Source organism: Strigops habroptila, chromosome 6, assembly GCF_004027225.2.
Source record: "Strigops habroptila isolate Jane chromosome 6, bStrHab1.2.pri, whole genome shotgun sequence".
Lineage (NCBI taxonomy): Eukaryota > Metazoa > Chordata > Aves > Psittaciformes > Psittacidae > Strigops > Strigops habroptila.
This window is the reverse complement of record NC_044282.2, coordinates 31,268,350-31,289,570: the sequence shown is the minus strand read 5'-3', so window position 1 is coordinate 31,289,570 and position 21,221 is coordinate 31,268,350. Positions and strand designations below refer to the sequence as shown.

Here is a 21,221-nt window from a genome sequence, read left to right as displayed (position 1 = left end):
TCCTCTCTCCACAGGGCCACAGGCTCTGCCAGGAGCCTGCTCCAGCGTGGGGTTCCCATGGGGTCACAGCCTCCTTCAGGCATCCCCCTGCTCCAGAGTGGGGTCCTTCATGGGCTGTAGGTGGATACCTGCTCCACCATGGAGCTCCGTGGGCTGAGGGGGACAGCCTGCCTCACCATGGGCTGCAACATGGGCTGCAGGGGAATCTCCACTCTGGTGCCTGGAGCACCTCCTCCTCTCGGTGTCTGCAGAGCTGTTTCTCTCACATGTTCTTACTACTCTCTTTAGCTGAAGTTGCTGCGTTTCGCCCCCTCCCCCCCCCCCCCGCTTCTTAATTATCCCAGAGGCTCTACAACCGCTGCTGGTGGACTTGGCCTTGGACAGCAGTGAGTCCATTTTGGAGCTGGCTGGAATTGGCTCTGTCAGACATAGGGGAAGCTTCTAGCAGCTTCTCACAAAAGCCACCTCTGTAGCCCCTCCTGCTATCAAAACCCTGCCATGCAAACCCAGTACAGTGGGCCTTCACATGAGATGGAAGTAAATTGTGGAACTCTGTGTCCCAGATGGAAAATGGGATTGCACAATTTCATGAGAAGTAAGTCCACCAATGGCTGGTCCAGTATAAAGACGCTGATTCTGGCTTTTCAAGCCCCAAGCCTCAGATTGCATAGGCTGACAAGACTACCCAAGGAAGGGTCACTGTACTTCTGTTTTTACGCTGTTCAGATGTCTGTCCTTGACTAATGCTGAAGATGGGACCTTGGGCTAAACTGACTTTTATTTTGGCCCTGGGAGTCTCTACTACATTCTGGACAACGTTTGAAGAGAGATAGGAGGAATTGGGGTGAAGTGTCAGGAGAAGTGAGCTATCCACTTGGTTATTACCCTTCAGATACAAAAAAAGGCAGCTTTAAAGAGAGAGGGGAGGGAGCTAACAGTGGAGCTCCAGATGGGTCAAGGGTGATGTTCTTAGTGGTGTCTAATTAAAGAGATCCAAACTGAAGTGTTGAGGGTTATGGAAGTACCTGCAGAGGCAGGAAGTGGTTGGGAAATTCATGGGTCTCCAGTCATATACAGGTGACTTCTGTTTTCATGAGATTCTTACGACTATCTGCACTGGCAGCGTTGCTGGTTCCCATGCTCTGCTGTCCCTGACTACCTGGTTATGAAGGCAGAGTTGAGATCCTATCTGCAGAGGTTGAATAGTACATGGCACGAGATTGTGCTGGTTCACTTAGATTCACTGCAGTCCAAATAAGTATGTGCATAGAAAAAATGGCCAGAGTGACAATCCCTTTCTCTCTGCTTCCTGGAGGTGCAGCTGTGAGGTCCAGGGGCTTATTTTCTGTGGTTAGGGATTTATATTGCCTTTATTTACCAATGAAGGAAGTCTCTGGTAATATTTTTATATATCTAAATAATTTCGTGGTCTCAGAAAAGTTATGTGGCTTTGTCCTCACAGACTCTGAATGCATTCCAGAAAATGGAAGAAAAATGATATGAAAACAAACGTCCTTCTTTCACCCCCTCTTAGAGGAAACTTACATACTTCCTGAGTGTTTTATTTGCAGTGGATGAGTTTCAGAGGTGACTTGGCTTTAGAATTTAAAATTAGAATTTAGAATTTTGCTCCAGTTGCAGCAATTGATGTGAGGAGGGTGGTACTAATACTGCCAGATCTCTGGCATAGACAGGCTAAGCCACATTTTGTCCTAGTATGATTTCCCTGTGTTTTAAGTTGGAATAAAAACTGCAGCTGCTTTAAATTGCAGTAATACTGGCTTTTTCTGTGTTTATTGCATGGACAGCAGAATGGATAATAATGATGGCCAATAGTGCCTTGAAAGCAGAATGTGCAGAAGCCTGTGCGTTTGTGTGTTTGTGTATAGTCACCAAGTGAAAACTAAATGAATGAAATTAATTTCCTGTTCAGTTGCATAAAAGTCTTAAGTCTGAGATTATTCTGAATTATCTGTGTAGTTTCATAGACTGGATCTGATGTCAAGAAAGTTTTCTCTGCTGTATTAAAAACCAGCTGACAGCTGTAAATGTATAATTCATGGGAATGTAGTTTCTTTGGGTATGGTAGGCAGTGATAAGGTCATGTGCATGACAAAGAGTCCATGGATGGTTCTTAGAGGCCGCTCTTGGGCAGAAGTTGGAAAGAGCCTGCACTTGCGTTTAAGCGTCTGGGATGGTATCTGCTGGATAGCTGTCGGAAGGCGTCTGATTAAAGAGATGATTTAGTTTTAGAAATATGAAGCCGTTTTGTTTTCCTACCCAGCATGCAGTGTCTCAGATAAACCGCAGAGCACTTGAGTACTGTGTTATTGCAACTGACTGCTCTATGACCACTCCGCTGAAAGTGGTAATAATAGTATAATTCGTCAAGTTGGTTGTTTTACTTCAGGACGCTGAGCAGAGAATTAAATGACTGAATTATGACCTAAGTCTAAAAAGAAATTGGAAGGGCCAATCTACAGGAAACTTGGTGCTTGCATGTGGAAGGGACTGTGGATGCAGCAGGGCAAGGGAAGGGTTGCCCAGCATTGGCTCTGTCTGGCTGGGTGGGTGGGTGGGAGATGGTGTTTTTCCTTAGGGATGCATCTGTCAGTGCTGGTGAGAGAAGAAGGGCTGAACTGGTAAAAGGGACAAGCAGGAGGGTACTATGACTCCTTTGGCTGTGAAGTAGAAAGACACAGGGAAGCCATGGTGAGGGGGCCATATTTTCTGGTAAATCAGTATCTATTCTGTCCCGGCCATGAGTGTTTCTGCTTGTGCTTTCTATGGTTGCTTGTGCCTTCTATGGTTGGGTTTCCACCGCTTGTGCGATCCCTTCCTTTATAATTTCTTAGTGCTTTTAGCCTCCAAAATTTCAAAAAAGACTGAAAAGACTAAGGGGTGGTGGAAATGGGGAGTAGGGTAATGGCTGGTTGTGGAGGGAAGTGCATGTAGTGCTGGCAGGCAGGAAGGATTTAGGAGGCTTTGTGGAGCAAGTACATAGCGCTTTGCTGCAGACCTGTTGGCTTCATTTGGCTTTGGATGTCAGCCTGTGTACTGCTGTACGCTAGCAATCCCTATTGCATGCATTCGAGTGCTGCCCTCCTTCTATCGTCTGGCCCAAATTTAGCAATAACTCAACAGCAGTGGCTCACACTGTATTTTTGGTTACTTGCATAACTAACCAGTGCTAATTTGGGTGCTAATTTTAGGATAATAGATAAGGAGTATAACACATTTAAAGAAAACTGTGAACTTGAAAGATTTCTTCTACAAAGAAAAAAGTATTTTTCACTCCCTGGACAGTTTCGGCCTTGGTATTTATGCTTCTCTTTTTTTTTTTTTTTTTTGGAGACACTAAAATAGTATGTATTTTGGATAGGAAGAAAAATATGGGAGGGCATGGAAGAATATTATTTTTTATTTCTCTGATGTGAGTTTTTTGAAATAGACTCCACAGTAGAAAAAATTCCATTTACCACTGCAAAGAGTATGCTTTCCTGTAAACATTTCCTAAGCATGGATATGAGAACACAGCTGCCAAAAGAAAGACGTGGCATCATTTCAGTAAATCAATGTGAAGTGATTCCAGTTACATTTTTATTTTCTCACACAGGACTAAGAAGGAATGAGGACATAGGTAGAAAAGGTTAAGTAAGAAAGTCTGTTGTGATACCTGCCACATGAGCTAGAAAACAGAGTCAAGACCTGCGTTTGTGAAAATTAGAAACTGAAGTGCTGCTGTACTGATTTATATTGGCACAAGCTCTAGTTCACTGTGCCAAGCCATACAGTCATTTTTCTGGACTCTGCACTCTGTCCTTTTTGGGGAGTGGAAGATGAAACATTTAGGTGCAGTCTTGGTGCCGCTGGTGTCAGCTGAAGAAGGGGTAACGTAAGTTTCTGTGTCTGGGTCAGGCCCGTGCAATGGGAAGAATGTAAGATACCATGGTTTGTGCAGCTCTCCATTAAGTCTAAGAAAAACATGCATGTATTTGACTCTGTAAAATTTTTTCCTATTTGCTTTGCTGATAACAATACTATTCGACCTCCAAAAAATGGCATGGTGGCAAGGTACATTAAAAAGATGACTTAATTTCCCACTGCTGTCTATACTAGTGGTATGTCACTATCACACTGCCTTTAATTCTTCTTCAGCTGGACTGTCCTAAACGCCAAGGACTCTGAGGAGAAAGAGACAGGACAATGTGGCATTTGTTTCCACAGTATTTCCATGTATTTCCCCAATGCGATATTTACTGAATGAATACAGCACCAACTTCAGGAATTCTGTGAGAGAAATGATTTTTTCTTGAAGGATCATGTGACTTCTGTGGGGATTTTTTTGGTTGCTTGTTTCTTAGCTTTTCCTCAGGATTAGTCTGGAACAGTCCACTGAATTTTTCCTGCCTCCCCCTGCAGCTAGGGCATGGCTTCTAGCTGGGAGTTTTCTTTAACTAATCCCTTGTGGTAGCAGGGACCTGTGCTAATGCCTGGACTTTTCCCTGTGTGGCCCATTGCAGATGTGCTGGTTAGTCCAGTGCTGCAGAGAGCAGATGTGACGAGTCAGGAGGAAGCATTTTGTGGTCTGTGAGGCCGTGGTGCAGATGGTATAGCTGTTCTGCACTGCTTTCTAAATCTACTTCTGCTGCCTGGAGTTAGTTACTTGTAATTGTTGGGAGCTGTGTTTAATAACTGAAGGGATGGATCCCTTGCAGGGATGTACCCAGGAGGGTGACAACTGCTGCCATTTCTGGGGACGGTGGACTTGGCTAATGTCATGTGTAAATTATGTGGAAGTGTTGCACACTGCACATGGGTAAAAATGTCCTGCTGCATGACAGCAGAGCAGTGCCACATGTGGTTAACTCCTTATAAACCCGAGATTGCGGTACGATTAAATACAACTTTAATTTTTCAAGTGGACAGAAGAATATGGTGACTTTCAGCAATTCAGCACTGGTATTGTCCTGGTTTCGGCTGGGATAGAATTATTTTTCTTCCTAGTAGCTTGTGCAGTGCTGTGTTTTGGCTTTAGTCTGAGAACAATGCTGATAACACACCGATGTTTTCAGTTGTTGCTAAGTAATGCTTACTCCAATCAAGGACTTTTTCAGTCTCATGCTCTGCCAGTGCAGAGGGGCACAGGAAGCCGGGAGGAATCAGAGACAGGAACCTGACCCAAACTACCCAAAGGAGTATTCCATACCACAGTATGTCATGCCCAGTATATAAAGTGGGGGGAGTTACCTGGAAGGGCAGGTCGCTGCTCGGGTCAGGCTGGGTATTGGTCGGTGAGTGATGAGCAATTGCACTGTGCATCGCTTGGGTTTCTTGGTTTTTCCTTTCCCCTTTTAGTTTTATATTCTCTCCCCTTATTATTTCCCTTATCATCATCATTAGAGTAGTAATAGTGTATTATTGTTATTATAAGTTATTAAACTGTTCTTGTCTCACCCCGTGGGGTTTACACTCTTTTGATTCTCTTCCCCATCCTGCCCGGCGAGGGGGAAGAGGCAGGGGGTGAGCGAGTGGCTGCGTGGTGCTAAGTTACCAGCTGTGCTTATACCGTGACAGGCATAAAGGAAAGATTTTGCCTACGGCTCTTGCTTGAGCACACCCGAAGCCATCTCTGGGCATTGCTGAGCAGAGCTCCAGGGAATTGATTGCAGCTTGGTAGTCTCTGAGAACATGGGAAAATCTTGCATGACAGGGAAATTCACTATGGTGCCAGAGAGTTTCAGATCTGCCCAGGCTGCTCAGTTCCTAACAAAATAATTATGTAGTAACATGAATTTGAAGATTACCTCATGCCCCGGAGCCTCTTTTATGGTTTTCACTGGCTGGGAATGAGACGGTCCTCTGAGCTGTATCAAGGCAACCAGGGAGGCTGTAGCTCCCAACACTGCTTCAGAAGGTAAATACTTTCTGAGTTGCACAAAGGAGAAGTGAATGGGATTTAAATCTCCGTTCTCCCCAGCCACTTACCTCTCTGTGTCACGACTTCATCTGGCTCAGACCACATGTTACATCTCCCAGGCCTGGGAACATGGAAGAAACCCAGGATTACCACCTTAAGATTTCTGTCGTTTGCATGCTAGTTGCTCTCAAAATAGGTGCAGACAAGCAGGCACTGCCCTGGTGAGACAACTGCAAAGTACCTGCCATGTTATGTGAAAGGTTGCTTTGGAAGCTGTTAGATGCTGCATAGGGTGATTGCACCTCCCTAATGCAAGGGCTAGGTGCTCTGCCCTTGCATTGTGTGTGTACTAGTGTTGTGGGTTCAGGCCATGAGACTTGCCTTGGTGTGGGTAAAGATGGAAATAGAAGCCCCATGGTGTGGGCTATCATATAAATATCATATATGTACTTAGTGTCTCCCAATGTACTGAAGTCACTGCTATAGCCATTGCTATAATTATCTGTGTTGGATAGATAGCCGGTGCAGCAATACTTACTGCATTACATATCCACTCAGGTGAGATAAAAACTAAGTTCCTGTTTCTTTCAGCAGTGACACAGGTTTTTTTTTCTGGTGACACAGTGTCGTGGGTTGTGCTTATACAGAACCCAGCTTCAGTGCAGCCTTATTTCGCAGAGGGATGGGAACTAGAGAAGAGTTAGGCTTTTAGTATACAATTCAGAGAAATTTCAGGAGGTAGCTTTGTATCATCTCTGTTGTTGCTAGTTGCCCTACATCCGGCCTCTTTTACCAGTGAAATATCATAATCCTTTACAAAAAGATATTTCCTAGTTAACAGTAACTCCGTCTCTCCTGAGTTAGGAAGATGTAAGTTTTCTTTAGCTAAAGTGATATCTCTTCTAGTGCAATTATTTGGGCATGGAGTTGTTTAGGTAGATGGGAGTAAACACATCAGTCAGTCTAGAGGGATTTACATTGCCTATGAATCGGGTGCTGGGCAGGACTGTGTAATTCCTCTCCTGTAGCTGGAAGTTGTCCTGTAACCCTGTGTGCTAAGCAAGCTTGGCTGAGCGTGGGTCTCCTTGCCACCGTGCAGTGGGGCAGGGTGCCCTCGCTGCCTGCTGAGAAGAGTGTGTGTTTTGCCTGAGACTCCTGTTTGGAAAACCTCAAAGGATGGTGGTGTTACTCAGTCAATGACTGCATGGGCTGCTTCTCGAGTGGAGAGAGGGATGATAGGAAAAAACAGTGGTTTTAACGGTAGCATAAACATGTTGTGGAAAGAACTGTGTTGCTTAGGGCTGATGCCACCCATCCCCATTAGGCTTTTGAATACCAGAATGAAGAACTGGAGTGTGCTACCCACAGACGTCATTTGTGGGATGTGAGTCATTTGGTTTAACCCAGGTTATAATTTGAATAGATGATACATGCTGGATGGGATTTTTCCTTTAGTGCTCTAGCAGTAGCCAGGACAACTCATGTTCGGTCCATAGAGACTTCCTTCTGTTTGCTGCTGTAGGAGGAAAGAAATCTTTGACTTTTAAAATTAATATTTATTGGACTTCAGAGGTCAGTGATTACTTCATCTTGGAATGCTTTAATGTCCAGGATCAAGAAGGGCATAAATGAAATAATTTTTTTTTCTTACTCCCTGAAACAATTGAGTAAAAGTTAGGTATAAACCCATTGCTTTTTAGGAGATATAAAAAGGTCTGACTTAATGGAATTAGCAAAATAAGACATGGGTCAGTTTGAGTCAGCAGTACGCCCTGGCAACCAAGAGGGATAACCACATCCTGGGGTGCATCAAACACGGTATAACCAGCTGGTCAAGAGAGTGATTATCCTGATTTATTTACATTGGTGCAGCCTCACCTTGAGTACTTTGTGCAGTTCTGGGCTGCACAATTTAAGAAGTATGTGGAGGCATTCAGATGCGTCCAGAGGAGAGCAACAAAGCTAGCGACAGGTCTGGAAGGGATGTCCTATCAGGAGCGGCTGAGGACTCTGGGTTTGTCTGGTTTGGAGAGAAGGAGGCTGAGACATGACCTCAGCTTTCTGAGGAGGACAAGCGGAGGGGGAGGGGCTAATCTCTTCTCCCTCGTATTGAGGAGTAGGGTGCATGGGAATGATGCAAAGCTGCAGCAGGGGAGTTTCATACTGGATATTAGGAGTTCTTTACTGAGAGGGTGGTCAAACACTAGAACAGGCTTCTTAGAGAGGTGGTCTATGCCCCAAGTCTGTCAGTGTTGAACAGGCATTTGGGCAATGCCCTTGGTAACATGCTTTAATTTCCAGTCAGCCCTGAAGTGGTCAGGCAGTTGGACTAGATTATCATTGTAGGTCCCTTCCAACTGAAATAGTCTTTTCTGTTCTGTTCTACTCTATGCTATGCTTCTCTATACTATGCTACTCTATGCTTCTCTATTCTACGCTACTTTACTCTACTCTATGCTACTCTACATTACATAATTAAATAAAAGCTGTGGCACTAATGGCTCCATGATGTAATGACATCCAAGATCTTAACAGCACATTTATTTGGATTCTATAAATATCTGCAGCCCCAGTATCTAAAATAGTTAAAATATTAAGTTCTATTAGCCCACATACATTAATATGTTGGTAACGTATTCGTATGGTGATGTAATGAAGTGAGGATGGTTAATTCTGAGTGCTCCTTTGCTTAAGGGTGTTAAATCCTGTGCATGGTTTTGAAAATTCCAGCCTTTATCTGATCTTGCAGAATCAATGGAAAATAATAATTCGTGTGGAGTAGAGGACTGACTAGATGGTAAAGGTGTTTCAGTCTGTGTGAACGTAGAACAAAAATGTTCAAGTGGATAACCTGGACATCAGCCCCCACCAGGTAGAAAAGTGATGTTGCTGTAGGTGAGAGTTCATACTTTTGCAGCCCTTTATGTGTTCCATCAATCATGTAAGGGAGAGAGGGTTGGAGTTGTTGTTGAGGCTGAGAGTTGGTGCCCAATGGCGAAGCAGCTTTACACTGTTGTAGAGGTAATGGCTGAGCAGACATACTGCCATGCTGCTTTGTTTCATAGCAGTGAAACAAAGGTAGGAGGTTACTGCTAGAGGGAATGGCCAGGATTAATTTTTTTTGCCATTTTACTTTCTTTAATAACATGGGGTTTAAAGTATTTTCCTCTTTTATTCCTTCTATAAAAGTTGTTAATCTTGATAAAAATGACTACAAAACGTAGTTGCCTACTAAACTGCAGAGGAGGCAAATACAGAATATCCTGGGTTTCTCTTACATGTGAAGAAGTTGCAAAATCAACTTCTTTGCAGAGGCAGATGGATATTTTGGTTTTAGGACAGTGGTACTCAAGAGGGGAGTTGTTCTCAAGGACAGCAGTGCAAACCAACTCTCCTTGTTCAGGTAGCTCCCAGCAGGCGCACCATTCATACCTTCAGACCGTTATTTAAGTGGAGCACTGCGTTTCAGTTTTCCTGGGCTGTTCTGGCTGGTTCTTTTAGCAGATTTGGGATGGTAGTGATTTTTAGGTTGTTGCTGAATCTAGTAGCTTGGTGGTGGTGGGATCGCGTGTCTGATGGGGGTATTGGGATTCCCCCCTGCTGGTGTGCTTCTGGGCTTGTGGCGATGGATGTGTGATGGGCTGAGTTGCTCCCCTGGGATAGGGCTGGGTGTTTTGGGGACCCTCACCTGCCATCCTTCCTTTGTGCTCCTGTGGAGATGAGCTGCTTATCTCATAACCTAATGGTGGCTGACAGTGGCCTTAACAGGACTTGGGAGGAATAAATGTGGTGAATGAGATGCTGAATGAAGTATAAACACAGTATGTCAATACTGACTAGTGCAGCAGTTGCTTCAGGCTGTATGTTTTTTAGTTTGCTGCCAAACACTGTCTGGGCATTAATCAGCTGCATCAAGGGAATTTGGTTGTCCAATGGGTTTTACAGGCACATGGGAATGGGGGAGGACCACTGCTCTTCTAATTAACCTGATAATGTTGGTGTTTTGGCAAGTTTTTATAAGGTTTCTGACAGTGTGGTATTTCTTCTTTCTTATTCAGATTCCTTTGGGACTCTTGTTCTTCCAGTAGTAAGTATCTCTTTCCTCCTTCCTCAGAAAATGTTGACTCTCTAACTTTTCATCAGTTGGTGTTGATAAGATGATGTATTTAGTATGTGATCCTAGCTATTTTCACATTCTCAGATGAGTGTATTTACTGACCAATAAACCAGGGAGTTTTCAGGTCAAGTGCTTTGCAGTTTCTTATAAGTAATTACAGGATTTTGGAGCTGATTTCTAGCATCAGCACATGCTATCATAAAACTTGAAGACAGAACTTTGCTTTGTGATTTTTTTTTTTTGACTGGCTGATACCTACATCTCTATTTCAGACACACCATGAAGGCTAATTAGAGCTGAAAGAATTGTGCAAAACAATGATCGAGAAATATTAAAATAGAAATGTGTTTATACACAGTCTTAAGGATTTAGAAATGCACAGAGTATGTAGTAAGCTAACTAGTTAACAGAAATGCAAAATATTGAATTGTGTGTTGAGTATGAATCCTAAATTTATAATCCTGGATGTTCATCTTGACAAAATGATCTAAAGAATTTTGTATTTGTGTCAGGAAAAATGGTTTACCGAAGTATTTTTTCAAACACCTGTAACCCTGACTATCCTTAAATCCAGTGGGGTTTAAATTCTGATCTCGAATAAACTATATCTGGTGAAATAATCTGGAAGTGTTGGCTAGATGGGTAATCAGCGACAATGAGCAGCTTGCCATTATGAAGACTACTAGGCTGAAGTGCATCTGTATGAAATGTAAATTAGCAAACATAGAAAATTCAGATAAAAAAAAAAAAAGCTTAAATGAACAAGTTCCTTAATATAATCTGACCAGGTTTTAAAAGTGTTCAAGCACCTAAGATTAGGTGAGGTGAATTCCTCCTTCTCTCGCCACTACCTGATATGATGAAAACTAACTCATTTTTTAATAGTAAGATTTTTTTTTTTTCATTCGTGCAGTGATGGTAGACTTATGTTTTGCCCAAAGTGTAGTTGGCTGGTAACAGAAGGTGGGTTTCAGTTTTTGGTTTCAGCTGTCATCTTTTCCAGAGGGAACACTAGCTCCCTTGTCTGAGGTGCTTGTGATGGTGGCTGTTGTGGTCAGGAGAAGCACATGAGATGGTCTCTTTCTCTCCTGCTTTAGGAGTGCCAAAATGGGGATAGTAATACCATTCACTTGGGGGATGTACTGACTAAGATAAAATGTTTTAACAGCATGTTCCTACTACCTGCTGTTTAAAAGATGTCTTGTTCATATTTGGGTTGAGAAACAACCCCTGAGAGAAATAAGAGGTGGGGCTGGTAAATAGTAATCTACCATTATTGTAAATGGTTATTTACCATTATTGTAGCAGTGACCTTCTGGAAGTGTTGTATTAGTGCAGTTTCTGTTAGCATAGATGTGTGACCCAAAAGGGTTACTTTGCACCTCAGCTGTCCTAATATATTGCTGTGGCATGCAAACTTCATTGCCTCCGGCTTTTACATCAAGAAGGCTACAACACGCAGTTTTGTCATCATGTTGCAGGAAGGAAAGATCTCTTGAAATATGAAAAATATAAAAATCAAGGGAGCAACCCATGTGATCGATCATTATTTATGGTAGGAAATAGATACAGCAAAATGCATGAGGTCTCTAAATGTCTGTTACAGACTTCTGAAGAAGTTATCAAAGACAATCCTTGCAATTATGTTAAAATAATGATGCAAATGTACAATTCATTGATATGATGAGACAAAAAAAGCTTAATTTCCCCCCATTTTGATTTTGAATGTTTATAATGTTTCCTGGACTTCTCGCAGCAAGTCCTGTCTGCTTTTTAGGGAATACACTGTCTTTAATAAATGTTAATATTTGCAACTGAATTAATTTTGAGGTAGTATTTGACAGATGCAGTAACTAAGGCTGTTCCTCCTATTTAATATATTCCAGAATACTTGGCATGGAAGCTGGGGAGTGTTGAAATATGTGAATCATATGTTCTTGGCAATGTGTATGTAATATCCTGCAGTTGAAGAGAATGCAGAATCTATTTCAGTGTGGAGCTTTGCACCTAAAATTTAGTTATATAAGTCCAGATTTTAAATGGGGAATCTCTTCTTCCTGTGTCATCATATGCCTGCTCATCAGTGAAAAAGAGAGCCTGTTTATTTTTCCTCTTCCTGATGTTTTTTTTCCTGGCTTGTTTTTAAAAACAGAAAGTCAATAGAGAGGGGTGAAATGTAGTTGACTCCTCTTTATAGGTAAACACACAGAGAAAGAAACATATCTGATACAGACTTTTACATCTACTTGATTTATCATCCTGTGACATTTTTCCCTGTTTGGGAGTTTCCGTCACCTCACTGTGCACTCTTAAAATGAGTTTTGACAGCACAACAGCCTTTCATTATAGACCTTGACAGGATACTTCTGAAGTGCTGTGCCTGGTGAGTTAACAACTGTAATTTTCATTACCAGCGCAAGAGGAGTTTTTCATTTCCATATGTTATGCTGAAAAATGCAAGCCTGTCTGTTTTAGTTGTCTTGGCTTCAGAGGTTTTACTCCAGATTTACTGTTGTAGCTGCAAACAGAAGCATGTGACTCTTAAGCTTTTTAGCAGGGCTACTTGCTGGAATGAGCTGTGTGTTGTGTTAAAACCCTTTTCCTTCAAAGAGACACTCCTAAGCAGATGGTGGTACGGAAGCCGGCATCTGGGCTGGGGTGTCCCTGGGGTCATTCAGTCTCTGCTTAGGTGAAATTCCTATGTGCTGCAGCAGCTCTGCCTCAAGCCTCTTGACCCCTGTGGCTGGGATTCCTCAGTTCCTCCTAACTTTAGGAAGTGAACTGATGCATCTGAATTATGAACTCCAGAATCCTCTGTCCACTGGAGACACACAGAGACCTTTGCATGCTTATTCTGATCTGATGTGGTCTAAATTTCCTTGCCAGCGGTATCTGTCTGCGTTTACTGCCAGTACTGAAGGAGCCTTCAATGTCTATCCTAAATAACCATACAAAATGTCTCTTCTTTTGTTCCTGAATATTTTGGGAAGAATAATTCTGTTTTCTAGATGAGTAGCAATATGTGCTGTAATTACGAATTATTAAACAGACAAAATCAGTGAATTTTCTATTGAAAAGCAGAAAAACCTTACCTCATGAGATCCTCAGTCTGAATTTTATTTTTCTACTACATAGGACATGAAACTAAAGCTTGTCAAAAGAGGTGCAAGGTTTTCTTACTGTCCTGCTCTTTCATTTTTGGAAAATTCATTACCAAAAAGTGATGAAGTCAGAAAAATATTAGCCCCCAAAATAAAACCCATAAGATATCTAAATAACTGTGAAAAGAAAGAAGAGAGGATGCTATGTTCTCCTGACAAGTTCAGGAATATGTCAGATCTTTATGTCAAATGCTTTTGGAATAATAGTATCTTCAAGCGTATTTTGGATAGTTAACAGAGAGTCACTATTTTCTTTATAGCTGCCTTTGAACAGTGCTTCTGGGAATTATGAATTGCTGGTGGAAGGCCATGCTGATGGCCAGCGCATCTTCTCTAACCGTACCAGCTTGATGTACATGTCAAAGAGCATCTCCGTATTCATCCAGACTGATAAATCTATGTATAAACCGGGACAAGACGTGATGTTTCGGATTGTCACCGTCTTTCCTGATCTCAGACCTTATGAAGCATCTCTGAATATATATATCCGTGTAAGTATCCACAGGAGTCTAGTTATACATTGCAATTTGTCATATGTTTCAACTTTATGTTACAAATGAAGTTCACACGTATTGCTACCTAAATCTTGCTAGCAAGACCACTCACATTTAACATGCAGCCTGACTTTTCTTCTAGGACCCTCGGAAGAAATTGATTCAGCAGTGGTTGATGGAGGAAGGTGATTTGGGTGTAGTTTCCAAAAAATTTCAGTTATCAATGAACCCTCCACTAGGAGACTGGTCCATAGAGGTGGAAGTGAACGTGAGTATAACATTGCCAAATCACAGATTTCATTTCTTATGGTAGCTGTGAATAAAGTTGTGTTTACTTTGGTGAAGCAAACCCAGAAATAAACAGGGACCATGAGTTGAGGTGATCCTTCTCTCATGACAAACCCAAGATACTATGCAAACCTCACAAGATTTTCAGTAGTGTACGGTTTTGTAAGGAGAGATATAAAAAAAGCATGCATATTTTATCCTAAGGTCTGTGTTTTGATTCTAAATTACAAATGTTATTTAAAAAATGGGGGGGGGTGTAATATAAAAGAAAGATCTTATGGGGTATTTTTTTTTCTTTTTCTTAGGTGAAATGCCCTTATGTTTATTTTATAAGCAAATACACAGAAATTCATTGTGCCCTGCTGTGCAGCCAGTCACTGTCTCAAGGGATGTGGAATCAAAGACTATTTGCAAATCTCTGCCTAGTTATAGGGGTGTTTCAGCAATTCAGAATGACTGAGGAGCTACTGAGCTAAAAATGGCTATGCAAAATAAAAAGGATAAATAGCAAAGCAGAACTATTGCGTAACAAAACTGGTATGATCTAGTTTGCACGTTGCCATTGATAATTGTTCTATCGGTCCACTCCTTTAAGCTGCACACTCGTCATATACCATGGAATATGTTGCAAAAATAGCTGTTCAAAACTCTGTGAGTCAGGTTTATTCAGCCTGCCTTAACTGCCTGTAATTTGGGAACTGCATTTCCGACTTGGCTTGCAGTGGCCATTCACACATTTAGCAAGTACAAACAGGACTGCTTAATGTGATCTGAGCAAGATGATGGGGTAGAAAGTAGAAAGCTCGTGTGATCATGTATTACTGTGGGAGTAATGTTTACCAGAACCAGTTATGTGCTTGATAGATTTCTACAGACTGAGGTAGGTGAGGGTGGTGCTCAAGTGAGTGTCAGGACTGGATTTTTTGAACAGGTTCTCATATGGGTGTGGAATCATTACTATTGTCTTTGATGGGAAAAATGTTTTGAAGTTGTTCCTACCCTTGTCCCTGTGCTCGACTGCTCCTTCCCATCTAGTGCTGCTGTTCAATAGCTTCTCAGTCATGCTGAGGCAGCTGTAGCAAGGCTGAGCTCTAAAGTGCACCAGGCAAGTGACCCAGTTTGAAAAGCAGCTCTTTGTTTTAATTTGCCTAACCTAGTTGACTGTTCTGGTTCACAGCACAGTCCCATTCACAGCTGCGCAGGTGCTTTTCAGGAGGTGGGCTCAGACATGGGAATAAGGGCTGACGTCAGTGGTGGACTCCTTTGACAGCTCAGTTGCCAGGCAAAAAAGTGTTTGTGAAATTTTCTTTGGACTTTCTGTGAAGTCTTGAGTAATCCTGAAATTAGGAGGACACGTAGCCACTGTTTTCAGGTTCTTAATATGAGCACCACTCTCTTCTGAAACAAAACCAAAAAGAAAAGGAAAAAATGGTAATTGTAAAATTGGAAGAAAAATGCCTTATTGACTCATCTGGGCTAATGAAACAGGTGTGAGAAAAGAGAAAAGTGAAGTGAAATCTTACTAGACTGTAGTTGATATTCTAAATTTTAGCCATTTAGTACTACTACAGAAGGTTAATGAGCCTGGAAAACATGACAGGGAATGTCTCTCAAGTCATGAGTAATAAGGAGAAAGTAAATAGGGAACATTTTGTTCACTGTCTCTTCAAATACGTAGCTGGAGGGTACCAGGTGAAAGAGATAAAGAGCAGTTTCAAAATAATTAAAACAGCATAACTAACTGTAGAGCACAGTACTTTTGGGTGTTGTGAATACTGAAAACTCACGTGGTATCAAAAAATGTCTGGACAAATTCACGGAAGTCACTCCACTAAGAACTGTTAATTAGAAAGCCCTGAGGCTTGAGCTGACACAGTGTCACTGCTGGCTACCCTGACTGATGCATTTCTCCAGGTGTTGAACCTTGACTGCTGCCAAAAGCTGGACATTGGCCTTCATGTTAGATCTACTGGGGTACAACCTTTCCTAGGTTGTCTTTATCGTATTTTCATCTCATTTTCCCTACAAATACATTTTTAAAACTTAGGGTTTTAGCATAGAGTGTTTTGGGTTGTTAATAGAGCTATAAATGCTTCAGCTGCATGAAGAATATCCAGTGGCATGGATAACACTCATCCCTGTTGGATATGCAAACAATCCTGCATGAAAATTCTTTCTGTGAGGGTGGTGAGGCCCTGGCACAGGTTGCACAGAGAAATTATGTCTGCCCCATCCCTGGCAGTGTTCAGGGCCAGCTTGGATGGGGCTTTGAGCAACCTGGTCTAGTGGAAGGTGTCCCTGCCCACAGCAGAGGGGTTGGAACTAGGTGATCTTTAAGGTCCCTTCCAACCCAAACCATTCTGTGATTCTATGACATCTTTCTCTGTTCACCATTGTTTCAGGAGACAATGCAAGGTGGAAACAGAAAAAGTTGTAGACTTTGAGGTCCAGGAAAACGTGACTATTCTTACAATGCTTATCATGCAGGAATGAAACAGCAACCCCAAGGCCCGCACATAGAAATTTACGTTGTTTACTTTCAGACTCTTTTTCCTCCACCTGCTCTGCTTTAATTTTCAAATTCTATGTTGAATATAATGACAAAGCAATATGCATTATTTCTGTAGCATGTGCCTACACAGCATCTTACATTGGATAGGGCTATCATATGCAGAGTATATTAAGTAACTATTGCAATATTCACATATTACACTAAGTCTGTCTAGTGGGTGTCTCACAGACTATTGTATTTCTGATAGCATGTCATACTATTGGATTAACGAAACCTGCAAGAATCCTTGTGAAATAATGGAAAAGAAACTTTCTGATGGGAAGCTCTTTTTTCTTCTCTTGGTTAGAACTGAGCTTATGCTGTGAAATACAAGGTCATATGGGATGGGATTCTCTTTGAGGTTTAAGACGTGGGTGTCTCTATGTAGGTGCTGTGGCAGAGATTTAGTTGGTGTTCAGTGAAGGCTAGTCAGTGACCTGGATCACTCCAAGTGGATATCCCCAGCTATTGCTTGGATATATTCCTTGTTGTTCTGCAGTTGATCTGCTGTATGAGGGAGGTACAGTTTTTTCTGTCATATATCAAGTTGAATAAGTTCACAAATCCTTTCCTCATAAGAGAGATCACTGAGAACTTGGAATGCTTAGTATATGTCTGGCATTTTTGATAGATATGCCTACCTATACTTAATTAGTACTGCTAGCCCTTGGTCCACGCAGCATCCAGTGCAGTTTATGGATCTACTCTGGGCTTTAGGAACATGTTTAGATGGCAAACCCAGGCTGATCTATGCATGACTTAGCCATCCTGGTGCCATGACCTGAGCTTTCTAGTTAGTCAGCTGTCCAGCCTTTCTATCTCAGGTTTCCCTCTTGTCTTTGAAGAGTGCTGTTAAGTCAGTAAATAACATTTCCCTTCTAGTGATTACAGATCAGTTCCCAAGTGTACAGAGTTTGGATTCCTGGAAGTACTGCCTGTGAATCCTGTTTTAAATCAGGTTCTGGCTGCTTGCTGCTGTTAAACATCCTGTAGTACTTTTTATTAAGAGTTCAGGTGTTAGTACAGCTGTTCCAGGAAAACTCAAGACAGAGTAATTACAGTCTGGTTCCCGAGTCTCCACCTCATATTTTAGTTGGATATCTTATATTTCCTGGAGCCTGTTGCTGAGAGGCTTTTAGTTGCTGAGTTTTAATAGTAGTCATCTCCAACCAGAAGTTGTTTCTAGTTATAAGGCATTTTGTAATCTAATTTATGGAAGGTTTTATTTGGAAATTTATGGTCAAATATTGAAGAGTAGTAATGTTTCAGGTGCAACAAGGGCTTTCTAAAGTATTTCTGAATATTATTTTTTTTTTAAGCTTCAACTATAAAGCAGCTTTGAAAGTCAACTGGGGTTGATTATATACTTTACGCTTTGAATTTTTTAACTTTTGGGGTTTTATGGATGCTACAGTGTATGCCCATTGAATTCTGTGATGTTTTACTGCTACGTCAGCTACAGATTTCATATTTGATCTATTGAGCTTGAGATTATACATATCATTACTTAAAAAGAGAGTCACCTTCCTTCACAATGAGGTTTTACTGTAGGGAAAACCTTTGGAATTGACTGCGTATTCAGTAGTTTGCAAATGAGCACTGATACTTAATCAGGATCTAATAATACTGAATGCTAGTAACATCGGCGGGACTCTGCTTAGTTTCTGGAGACTGCACTAGTGGATTTGAACAGAAGTTTAGGAATTCATACATAATTCAGGGTTTAATTCCTGCATGTGAAAATAAAGCATGAAAATGGTCATGAAATGCTTCTGTTAATTCTGTCTAGATAAAAATCTATTCTATTTAGCTGCAAAGCAGAAGTGGAGGAGTGTTTTTGAGATGGGCCGTGAGATGGCGGTGTAGCCATGGGAATACAGCCGTTGCCAGCGCTGTACTGCTTCGGGCAAAGCCTGAGACCACACCCAGTGTCTTTCTTGATGCTGTAACTTGTGACATGTATAAATGTCAGAAACAAATAAGAAAATGGACCTAGACCAGATTCATTTCCGGGACTTTCGATTGCCAGAGAAGAAGAAATAATTATAGGGAACAATTCCTGTGATCTCACTACTTGGATTAGACCCAAATGACTTCAAACAAGACTGGTTCATCACAGCAAAGCAAAATCTGGACAGTAATTTTCAGTGATTCTTAGATGTCAGGATCCGCAGCATCTAAGGCCCAACTGCAGAAAGCTCCATCATCCTTGTGATCTCAGAATACTTGTACAGATCTCTTTTTGGCCCTGTTTTCTCAATAATCATCAATGAGTCAATGATTCTAATACTCTGGGAAATGGGCACAGAATGTAATAGATGTTTGCATTTTAAGAAATGGTGATTTAGAGCAAAGTGCTAATAGTCTGGAAGGGTGAGTGTGTTTAGAAGCAGGAGAAGGCATGAAGACAAAAGAATAAAGCACTTCTGGAAACATGGAATAGGCATGCTGTTGTTTTCCTATCTTAAAAAAAATCTCTCTTGGGTTGTATATATAACTAACTGTGCAGATCATAATCCTTACAACACAAAATGCTACAGCACTGACATCCAGTCTACAATCAGATTACTTTTTTGCTTCTCTCAGAAGCCACCACTCCTGGAAACTGATTTAACAACTTCCACTCCAGAATAGTTGAACAATATTTGCCAGAAAGGCAGCCTTGCCCTGGGGAACTAAAATGATATGGAGCAGTTGAAGTACTGTTGCTTGTCCTGTTCCAAACCAGTTTGGTTGGAAAGCGTGTGTTAGTGGGAAATCTGGCTTGATGTTCAAATTATCAAGATGACCTAATAGGGTCTGTTCCTTTCCCTGCACTGTGAGGCATGGTTTGCTTTCTAAAAGCATCTGTCATTTTAGAGAGGGTGCAGCCAAGAGTGCTAGTTTCACTTTAATCTCTGTTTTCTACTGCTTACAGTTCTCCTAGAGGAGGAGGATGATGATGATTATAATAATAATAATAATATAATTTTTTTACTTCTGAGGTAATGTGCAGCAAAATTTAATTTTCCTGGGAGTTGTTTTTTCGTCCTGCCAGCTGGGGTAATGTTCTGTTCATGGTTTGCTTAGTGTCAAGGGTGACATATATATGCTTAACATTGGAAATAAAAGATGTACAGAGGGCCAGACATAAGATAAATTCATTATAGATTATTTTCCTAAGAGATCTGTTTCCAAGGTTACCTGATAGTAATCTGATTGTAGACCGCATGTCAGTGCTGTAACATTTTGTGTTGTAAGGGTTATGATCTGCACAGATGTGAAAACAGCAGATTCTGCATATATCTTTTCAAACCTAGGAATATAAATATGACAATTATATTGGTGATTAGTGACTTAATAATGAAGTTGGTAGCAATCTGATTTTTACTTTGATAGAAGTCTTTTGATAGGAAAAGTGTAACTATAGAGGTATAAGGGGCTTTGTCTGAGATGTCTAATTTGCGGTAAGAGGCATTGGTTATAATTGTTTCCAGATTGGATCCTGGTCCTAGGGTTTTTGACGCAGGACTTCTTAGTTTATCCTTTATTGCCACAAACACTCATTCCCATCTGACATATCTTGCTGATACCTGACAGTTGGTTATCCATATTAAGTCTCCTTTGCCCCACATTTCAAACCATGTTCGCTAACATACTCCAGCACATTTGATAACTTGTAGTGATGTCACTGTTCTCAGGAATAATCAAAGTAATCATGCTTCTGAGTTACACATCAACATAACCTCATATGCAATTGAGCAGAAGCTCAATGTTAATGTTTCAAAATAACTGCCTTTTAGTGACAGACTGTTGTCTGTCTTGATCTTTCCCCTATTTCTCAGAAGACTCTTAAGCGAAGAGGTAAACAAGGCTTTCAGAGGAGCCTCTCCCTTCCTGTCCTTTGGAAAGAGGAGACTCCTTCGGTTTCTCAGCCCGTTCTTGCAGCCCAGCTGAGCTCAGATTTTCCTCTTGGAAAATCATTGCTCCAGTGTAATCCCTGCGTCAAGCAGATAGCTGTGATGCAGAGCTCCAGTTCTAGGCATGTTGGTAAATCACCTCATGTCATTTCCCTGCTGATGGCACCTTTTGCTATGATGCTGTAAAAAAGTCATTGAACTTTGTTGTACATCTGCTGACAAATGACGTACATGCTTGGTCAGAATCATAGAAGCATAGACTCATAGAATCATTTAGGTTGGAAAAGACCTTTAAGATCACTGAGTCCAACCATTAAGCCAGCACTGCCAAGTCTGCCACTGAACCATCACATCTACACATCTTTTAACTTCAACCACTTCCCTCGGTAGCCTGTTCCAATGTGTGATAACCCTTTTGGTGAAGAATCTTTTCCTAATATCCAATTTAAACCTACCCTGGCACAACTTGAATTACTTGCATTTTAGCAAGGAAGAACAATTGAGTAAGACAGTAAAAAGCAAAATTTATGTGGCTGGCTACCATGAGTATTTTGTAAACTGTCATTATACTGAAGAGCAAAAATAGCTGCTGAGTTTTTAATGTTTAGAGAGTGGAAAAAACTGCTTTAAAATTAATTTACCAACTATGTGCCATATATATTGCCTGATGTACCACATCTCAAAGATATGCCAGAATATGCTTTTAGATACCCTCCTGAGGAAAATCAGGAAGTGAAAAAATCAGAAAAAATAAGAAAATAGAAGAGAACACAAGTAACAATATATTGTAT

The 21,221-nt window shown here is 41.3% G+C and overlaps 1 protein-coding gene across 2 annotated transcripts in view; it reads left to right on the top strand.

The window, feature by feature from the left end:
- CD109 (CD109 molecule) overlaps positions 1–21,221 on the top strand; it is a 75,055-nt gene that overhangs the window by 6,287 nt on the left and 47,547 nt on the right. For both annotated transcript variants that reach the window (XM_030489913.1, XM_030489914.1), the window contains exons 3-5: positions 9,979–10,007; positions 13,459–13,689; positions 13,835–13,960. In XM_030489913.1, the coding sequence (XP_030345773.1) occupies positions 9,979–10,007; positions 13,459–13,689; positions 13,835–13,960 (386 nt within the window). The remainder of the gene's footprint in view (positions 1–9,978; positions 10,008–13,458; positions 13,690–13,834; positions 13,961–21,221) is intronic.